The 9,442-nt window shown below is 39.8% G+C and overlaps 1 protein-coding gene across 1 annotated transcript; it reads left to right on the top strand.

Annotated features, from left to right (window-relative positions):
* Nucleotides 1–2,321, top strand: LOC139864576 (uncharacterized). The gene is made up of 8 exons (XM_071853158.1): nt 1–156; nt 358–651; nt 833–947; nt 1,017–1,165; nt 1,320–1,410; nt 1,459–1,545; nt 1,664–1,941; nt 2,055–2,321. The coding sequence occupies exons 1-8, from the start codon at nt 1–3 to the stop codon at nt 2,319–2,321; spliced, it is 1,437 nt and encodes a 478-aa protein (XP_071709259.1).
* The last annotated feature ends 7,121 nt before the right edge of the window (nt 2,322–9,442 follow it).

The following is a 9,442-nucleotide window of genomic DNA, read 5'->3' as shown; positions in this document are numbered from 1 at the left end:
ATGATAGGAGTTCCAAGGGAGATAGCGGAGCATCGTTTAAACGCAAATCCAAGCAGAATGCTGGTAAGGCAGAAAAAGAGAGTAACGGCACCGGAACGCAGCGTGTTCCTACGCAGCGAGGTGGAGAAGCTTGTTGACGCCAACATCTTGAGAGAGGTTCGCTACCAAACCTGGGTAGAAAACTCGGTTCTATTTAAGAAAGCCAATGGATAGTGGCGCATGTGTGTTGACTTCAAGGGTATCAATAAAGCATGCCCAAAAGATAACTATCCGTTACCGGAGATTGATTGGAAAGTCAAGTCGCTCGCTGGGTACCGCTTCAAATGCTTCCTCGATGCTTATAAAGGGTAAAATCAGATCCAAATAGCAGAAGGAGACGAGGACAAGACGGCATTCCACACTGACCATGGCATCGTTTGCTACACCAAGATGCCGTTTGGACTAAAGAACGCCGGGGCAACGTATCAACGAGTGATTGTTGCCGCCTTTAAAAGCCAGATAGGACGCAACGTTGAAGCTTATGTTGATGACCTTGTGATCAAAAGTCATATGGAATTTTCTCTTCTTAAAGACGTCCAAGAAACCTTCGATTCTTTGAGGAAAACAAACATGAAGCTTAACCCGAATAACTATAAATTTGGTTTGAAGAAGGTAAATTTCTTGGTCACTTCGTGACACCACACGGCATTAGGGCGAATCCAAAAAAGATTCAAGCAGTGGACGAGATGGTAGCGCCACGTACAAAGAAGGAGGTTCAAAGTTTGAATGGAAAGCTGGCGGTGTTGTCCAGCTTCCTGTCAAAAGCAGCAAAACACTCGCTACCATTTTTTAGGTGTTGAAGGAGAGTATAGGCAAAAGTTTCAATTGGATACTGGAAGCAGAAAATGCCTTCCAGGAAATGAAAACGTTAATTAAAACCCTACCTACGTTAACAGCTCCGGTACCGGGTAAAGTATCCGTTCTAGCTAACAGTACCAATATTGCATACTTGTTCACTAATGTTTTCAAAATTTCAGGAGAAACTTTGACTGTTTACTTGGCAGCGAGCACTGAAGCAATTAGCTCAGTACTAGTGACGGAACGTGATGAGACCCATATGCCGGTGTACTTTGTCAACAAAGTTTTGCAGCATGGTGAAGTCAACTATAATCCTGTTGAGAAACTCGTTTACCCGATAGTCCATACCTCAGGGAGGCTAAGGCGGTAGTTTCAAGCACATCACATTTCCATTGCAGGTTTTAAGCAGGTCGAAGATTGTTTCTAACATATCAGAACGAACACACATATCAGAGAATGGGTTTCTAACATTTCCATTGCAGGTTTTAAGCAAGCCAGAGATTTCTGGCCGAATACCGAAATGGGAAATCGAACTGGGAGAACATGAAATCAGCTATGCGCCGCGTAATGCTGGTAAGGGATAAATCAAGGCCGATTTCATGGTGGAATTCATCAATCCAGGACCACCAACGGCTGTTAGTGAAACGGCACCCCATGCCGTCACGTGGGAGCTTTTCACTGACGAGGCGTCTAGTTCAGATGGGGCTGGTACCGGGTTGATACTTACCAACCCAGACGGCGAAGAACACACATATTCCTTACGCTTTGCTTTCCCTGTTTCTAACAATGAAGCCGAATATGAAGCGTTTCTCTGGGTTACGCATAGTGGAAAAAATGGGTATTAAGGCACTGAAAGTGGCGGTTGATTCACAGCTAGTGGCAAATCAGTTAAACGGAATGTTTGAAGTCAGATATCCTGCAATGCAAAAATATTTAAAACTAGCGGAAGAATTGGCTAACAAATTTGATTCTTTTTCAATCATGCATGTGCCACGGTCGATGAACAAGAAAGCTAACGCCCTCAGCAAGCTTGCTTCTTTGACATTTGGCCACTTCGCTAAAGACGTATGGGTGGAAGTTTTCGAACAAAAATCCACCGACGTGGTACATGTATCAAGCCATCGCGCTTATAAAACCTACATACCACTAACAATTTGGTAAAAACACATTCACAAACAATTAGCCTTACGTAACGTTTATAACGTGATGCTTTACAGGTGGCAGCACCGGTCGAGGAGGTGAACACTTGGATGAATCTAATTATCAATTACCACAAAGATGGTACGTTACCCACCGATAGCGTATTGGCCCGGAAGATTCGTATGAAAGCACCCATGTACGTCATACGTGATAACGTACTTTACAAAAAGTCCTTTTTGAGTCCGCTACTTCGTTGTGTTGGTCCGCAAGAGGCTGAAACCGTAATTAGGGAAGTACATGAAGGAACTTGCGAGATGCATTCAGGGTTTCGTACCGTTGTGTGAAAAATTATGCGCTTGGGTTATTACTGGCCGTCCATGTACCGTGACACCAGCGATGTCATCAAAAACTGTGTTTCTTGTCAACACCATGCACCGCAAATTCATGCGCCGTCTCATGAGTTGATCCCTATCTCATCGACTTGGCCGTTTTACAAGTGGGCAATTGATTTGGTTGGCCCGTTCCAAGATGGGTGATATCTTGTTGTAGAGGTTGACTTCTTTACAAAATGGGTGGAGGCAAAACCCTTAAAAAGTATTACCAACAGACAAATTTTTAACTTTGTTTGGGAGGAGATAGTGTGCCGTTTCGGTGTACCACATGAAATTGTCAGTGACAACGGAAAACAATTCGCACATTGTAACATCCTCAACCAGGCCTAGCTGTAAGATTACTAGATTGCCCTTAAGTTAGTATTGTGTTATTATATGCTTTTATTTTTATTTAATATTTACTATTAATTAATGATGTGGTTAGGACCAGTTTGTGACAAGGGTCACATAACAGGTTTGTTTATTTAAATTGGACTTCGTTTGGGTTGCCAATTGATGTACGAAAGATATCAGATAACTGATAAATACCCGTGTGTTGCACAGTGTAGGATTTTAACCCACTTTAGATGACTAGTGCTTCTAATTTCTTCATTTGGTTTCCAGATTATTCACACACACAAACACATCTCGTTCTTCATCCCTTCTAACTACCAAACCCTAGATCTTTAATCCTTGTTCTTGAGCTCAAATCTTTCTTACTACCTTGCTCTTTGTGTTTTACTGATTCTATCAAGGTAAGAATCACAAGCTTTCATGCTCTAATCTTTGAGAAATTGAGTTTTTATGCAAAGTTTTACAAATTGAGTAATTTGGGTCAAAGTGGTTAGATTTGATGTTGTTTGAGTCAAAATTTTGTGGGTTTATGTTTCTACATGTTTAGTGTCTTCGATTTGGTCAGTTTTGAGGTCATAATCGAGCTCTAGAGCAAGAATTGGTCGATTTATTAGTGTAAATGGTAATTAATTATTAAATGCTTCCGCTACGTATACGTATATATAAAAAAAATAACGGTGTCACAAGTTGGTATCAGAGCTTAGTTTGGCAGCATGCACATTGTGATCTAAATGTCATGTTTCCAAACTTAGTAGAGTCATATCAAACATAACATGCTGGGGATGGGTTAAGTGAGTATTAGGACAGGTTATGTGTTAGTTGTTAGTACTAACAGAGTTTATACTAAGCTTTGGTGTGAGTGTTGTGGTAGTGCAGTAATGGCAGATAATGAAGCTAACGCTACTGGCCCTGCCGCCCCTGGAACTGGTACTTTTCGAGCCCCTGATGAGGATGGGCATGTGTCATCAGAGGAAGAAACTTCTCAAAAAGTAATAAACCTTCAAAGCCGATTATTAGAAGCTTAAGAGAAAATTAAGAAATTAGAACAAGAACTGGCGCACTGGAACCCTAATACCACTGCGTTGAATACACCTTTTTCTTCAAACCTTTATACTCAAGCTGGTGGCAGTATCCAATCATAGTTTCCTCAAAACACCTATAAAAACCTCCAAATGCCATTTCCGTTTAACCAGTCTTTTCCAAATCAGATGATATACCCATTTCAAGTTCCCGAGACGAGAAAGAAGTGTTCATATAAACAGTTTCTGGACTGTAAACCTCCCTAGTATAGCGGTCACACAAACCTTACAGTAACCCTTAATTGGCTAAGAGAAGTGGAGAGGGCATTAGAAGCATGTTTTTGTGAGCCAGAATCCATGGTGTTGTTTGCTAGTAGGCTTTTTAAAGGTGAAGCAATGGAATGGTGGGATTCTATCACTGCATATTTACCCAAAGAACAGATCAGTCAGATTACCTGGGAACAATTTGCTGCTAAGGTTCGTGAGTAGTATTGTTCTAAATATGAAATGGAAAGATTGAAAACCGAGTTTTTGAATTTGAGGATGACGGAAAATATGACGATTGATGAAGTTTTAAGAGATTTCACATACAAGTTAAGGTTCGTTCAACAGTGGGTACCGACTGAAAAGGATAAAATTCAGCATTTCATGCGGGTGATTAAGCTAAAGTATAGAACAGTTGTGAGGTTTGCAACGACCTTGGCGCAGGCTCATGAGATGGCCAAGGTTACTAAAGGTGATGTAATGGCAGCGAAAATTGAAAGTACAAAAGGTGGATCCTTTGGGGGAAATTATAAAGTCAAACAGGTGGTCAGGTTGTTCAGCAATCAAGTAAGCAATCCAGTTTTCGTGGTAAAAAGTCAGGCGGGTTTAAATAGAAAAGTAAGTTTGGTATTAGTGGATCGGGTTCAAGTCAGTCTGGGTGGTGTAATGTTTGTAAGTCGACCCATGTCGGTCCGTGTTCTCCAATGACCAGAAGGTGTTTGAAATGTGGAGTGTTAGGTCATGAATCAACAGATTGTTCCTTTAAGTCTAATGTTTGTTGGAGTTTCCATCAGGAGGGGCATAGATCTGCAAGTTTCCCATCTGCGTCAAGAGCCAGTTCCGGGGAAGGGTCAGGGGCGAGATCGGTAACTTCTGGGGGGATCTTCTGCTTCTACTGTCGGGCAGAAGAGAAAGAATCCTCCAACAGCAGAGGCAAGGGCGTTTCAGATGACGGTAAACACTGCAACCGCTACCGATGACGTCATTACCGATATGTTCTTGGTTAATTCTTTGCCAGCTCGTGTGTTATTTGATTCTGGAGCAAATTGTTCTTTTATGTCCTTAGGCATCTGTGATAAGTTGAAGTTGCCTATTAGGATGTTAGATGCGCCTTTGGGGATAGAAGTAGCTGATGGTAAAATGGTTCCATGCTCATCGTCTGTGTCCGGAATTACCATCGAAATCGACGGCCATTGCTTCCCTTTAACTTGTTTGTTGATGCCTATACCTAGCTTTGATGTAGTCTTATGCATGAACTGGTTAAGAGTTAATAGGGCTAATATTAATTGTGATAAGAATATGATTTCTTTCCGTTTGGCCGATGGATCCCGCGTGGTAGCTAGGGGAGAGCGCAGTGGATTTAACTTTCCTATGGTTTCCCTAATGAAAGCTCAGAAGGCGATATCGAAAGGGTGTGATTCGTTCTTAGCTTATGTGATCGATGTTAAGAAAGAAAAGAAGCAGGTGACCGATATTCCCATTGTATCAGAATTTCCAGAAGTGTTTCTAGATGATTTACCAGGGTTACCTCCAGTACGTGAAGTAGAGTATAAAATCGATTTGGTTCCGGGTGCTACACCAGTTGCAAAAGCTCCTTACAGATTAGCTCCATCAGAAATCCGAGAAATGATGTCTCAGATTCAGGAATTATTAGATAAAGAGTTTATTCGACCAAGTTCTTCACCGTGGGGTGCTCCTGTGTTGTTTGTGAATAAGAAAGATGGGTCGCTTAAAATGTGTATAGATTACCGTGACTTGAATAAGAGAACAATTAAGAATAAGTATCCGTTACCAAGAATAGATGATTTATTTGATCAGTTACAGGGCGCTTCCTACTTTTCAAAGATTGATTTACGTCCAGAGTATCATCATGTGTGTGTTGCAGAGAACGATATACCGAAAAAAATGATCAGAACTAGATATGGTCATTATGAATTTTTAGTTATGTCATTCAGGTTAACAAACGCGCCAACAGTGTTTATGGATTTAATGAATAGGGTGTGTCGTCAGTATCTTGACAAGTTTGTGATTGTCTTCATAGACGATATCTTGATATATTGGAAAATCGAGAAAGATCATGCTACGCATCTGAGATTAGTGTTAGAACTTTTGAAATAGGAATAGTTGTACGCTAAATTCTCCAAGTGTGAATTTTGGTTGCGAGAAGTACAGTTTATGGGTCATGTAATTTGTGAACAGGGTATCAAAGTAGATCAGTCTAAGATAGAGGCCGTAATGAATTGGAACTCACCGAAAACGCTTACAGAAATTAAAAGTTTTCTGGGTTTAGCAGGTTATTACCGCCGGTTTATTAAAGAGTTTTCCAAAATAGCAGCTCCGTTGAATAAGTTAGCCAGAAAAGGTGTAGCCTTTCGATGGAGTGATGAACAAGAAAAGCTTTTCAGACTCTCAAACAGTTGTTATGTCAAGCGCCGGTTTTAGCTTTACCAGAGGGTTCAGAAGATTTTGTGGTTTACTGTGATGCCTCACGCGCTGGTCTGGGTTGTGTTTTGATGCAGAGAAATAAAGTCATAGCGTATGCTTCACGACAGTTGAAAAATCATGATCGAAACTACCCTACTCATGATTTAGAGTTAACTGTAGTTGTGTTTGCTTTGAAGCTTTAGAGACACTATTTGTATGGTACACATTGTGAAATCTATACAGATCATAAGAGTCTTCAGTACATCTTTTCGCAGAAAGAATTAAACATGCGTCAACGTCGATATCAAGAATTGATTAAAGACTACGACTATGAGATTAAATACCACCCAGGAAAAGAAAATGTGGTCGCAGATGCTCTGAGTCGAAAGAAAACCGTCGAAAACGTTAGATTTATGAGAATTGAGATACTTTCAGACTTGATCGATCGATTGAAAACCGTTCAGTTAGTAGCAATGAATGATGAAAACCTAAAGACTGAGCAAATGACTAAACGAAAATTTGACCTATGCAATGATTCTAGAGGATTAAAGACCTATAAAGACCTAATTTGGGTGCCTAATGAAATGTCCCGTTCATATCGATTATAAACGTTTCATATTAATTGGTTTCGTTGCGAGGTTTTGACCTCTATATGAGACGTTTTTCAAAGACTGCATTCGATTTTTAAAATAACCATAACCTTTATTTTATCGATAAAGGTTTAAAAAGCATCACGGATTATCAAATAATGATAATCTAAAATATAGTGTTTACACACAACAATTACATATTGGTTCACAATAATATTACACAGCAACTTAAGTCTCCGAATGCAGTTTTTAAACAATATTATACAAGCATGCAGACTCCAATTCCTGTCTTTATTTAGCATGCAACAGCGGAAGCTCTTCACCTGAGAATAAACATGCTTTAAACGTCAACAAAAATGTTGGTGAGTTATAGGTTTAACCTGTATATATATATCAAATTTCAATTAATAGGCCACAAGACTTCATTTTTCATATCAACATACAGGAACACTCATCTGTATAAAAATTATTCATATAATGAACACCTGGTAACCGACATTAACAAATGCATCTAGAATATCCCCAAATATACAGGTACACTCGTCTGTATATAAAATTGTAACACCCTATTTTCCCCGTATATGATTTATAGGTGTATTGTGTATGTACGATAGGCGTATGAAGGGTTCGGGACATGTTCGGGTGTTGAGGTCTTGTATGCAAGAAAATGACTCAGATCACGCCGTGTGTCGCGGCGCGACAAATGAGGCCGCGGCGCAGCAATCAACTAGAATTTAGATCAGAAAGTGTGGTAAAGAAGGCACCAGACTCAGGCAAAGGTCGTGGCGCGACCATTAATGCCGCGGCGCGGTAAACTGCACGAACTGGCACCAGATTCTTGTAATATTAAATGAAGTTCAAGGGCAATTTGGTCATTTCACGATTGAGCCAGATTTGAGGCTTTAACCTCATCCACTCATTCATTTTCTTATTTTCTTTTCATTTTTCTTTCATTTTCTCCCAAGAAACTCAAATACCCCAAGTGATTCAAGTGGGATTTTGGAAAGAAAGAAGCGGGTTTTGATCTTTGGCATAGTTGACAAGTTTGTTCTCCTCGTTCTTAGCTACACGGTGATACTAGTGGTAAGCTCTAACTCCGAATTTCATTTTCGTGTTCATCATTCAAATTTGGGGCTTTTGATTGTATGATTCATAGATGGAACCCATTTAGTTGTTAATTGGAGATTAACACCAAGATTCGGGTTTGTAAGTGTTAGAGGCGGGTTTTGGGTTGGTTAATGATTTAACCATGTTTAAGACTTGTAAATGGTGTATAATCACTAGTATTAGTGATTATTGGTGCTTTGGAGACCTTTAGGGTTCTTGTGGTTGACTAACTTTGACTAGAGTCGAAATTAGGGTTTGTTGAGGATTATAACTCGAATGTCGATTCGTCGAGGTTTATAAACTTGAAATGGATTAAGTTGATGTATGAAATCGAGTTAAACATGTTTTGGTGTCAAAACTTGTAAATGGTGAGATTTTGACCTTATGGGTCAAAATTAGGGTTTATGGGCAATTTTGAGAACGATAAGTGTTTAACACTTGTGTTCGGGTTTAATTGGCATATTAGGACCATTATCACTTGTGTTAGTGATTATTGGGTAGTTTGGGCGTGGTTTGTCCTTGGAAGTGCATTTGGGTCGAATTTGCACTAAGTGTCAAATTGGGTTGGTTTGTAGATCCAATCTAAGTGTGTTGTTGAATTTGTGATAATGGAATAGGTACTTTCCATTGACGAGTTGCGGATTACTTGGAAGCATTCTTCAAGGCGACAAGGTGAGGGTTAATATCCTATGTGCATATGTATGTGTAGGATGGGTGCGGGTCGGGTGAAGTGATTCTCGGCTATAGAGCTCACTTTACATGTAGGTGGATCTGATGGACTTGTGTATGGGTCCAATTGGCACGGTTGTGCATTTTGGTTGACCACCTTTGGCGAAGTACACACTTTGGGTGTACGTTATCACACGTGGTTGTGAGTGGAATAAGTATACATGTATGTATATAATGTATTTATTTGTAGGAACGGATATGTGCTGTCCAAGTTAGTGATATATGTCGTTGTACACTAACGGCCATTATGAACGAATGTTTGTTGTCCGAGTTAGCGATATATACGTTGTATGCTAACGGTTTATTGTATGGATATGTGTTGTCCAAGTTAGTGATATATGCGTTGTACACTAACGGTTTTATGAATGGATATATGTTGTCCAATTTAGTGTTATATGTGTTGTACACTAATGATTTATGAATGGATATGTGTTGTCCAATTTAGTGTTATATGTGTTGTACACTAATGATTTATGAATGGATATGTGTTGTCCAATTTAGTGTTATATGTGTTGTACACTAATGATTTTATAAACGGATATGTGTTGTCCAAGGGTTAGGGATATATGTGTTGTACACTAACGGTTGTTATGAACACCGATGGAAA

The sequence above is a fragment of the Rutidosis leptorrhynchoides genome, chromosome 8, assembly GCF_046630445.1.
Source record: "Rutidosis leptorrhynchoides isolate AG116_Rl617_1_P2 chromosome 8, CSIRO_AGI_Rlap_v1, whole genome shotgun sequence".
In the NCBI taxonomy this organism is placed as follows: Eukaryota; Viridiplantae; Streptophyta; class Magnoliopsida; order Asterales; family Asteraceae; genus Rutidosis; species Rutidosis leptorrhynchoides.
Note: the sequence above shows the minus strand (reverse complement) of the source record. Positions and strands in the feature narration are given on the sequence as shown.

Coding starts and splice junctions, on each gene's coding strand:
- LOC139864576 (XM_071853158.1), top strand. CDS start 1: ATGATAGGAGTTCCAAGGGAGATAGCGGAGCATCGTTTAAACGCAAAT. Junction 157..357: donor ACGCCAACATCTTGAGAGAG/GTTCGCTACCAA, acceptor GGGTAAAATCAG/ATCCAAATAGCAGAAGGAGA. Junction 1,942..2,054: donor AACAAAAATCCACCGACGTG/GTACATGTATCA, acceptor GATGCTTTACAG/GTGGCAGCACCGGTCGAGGA.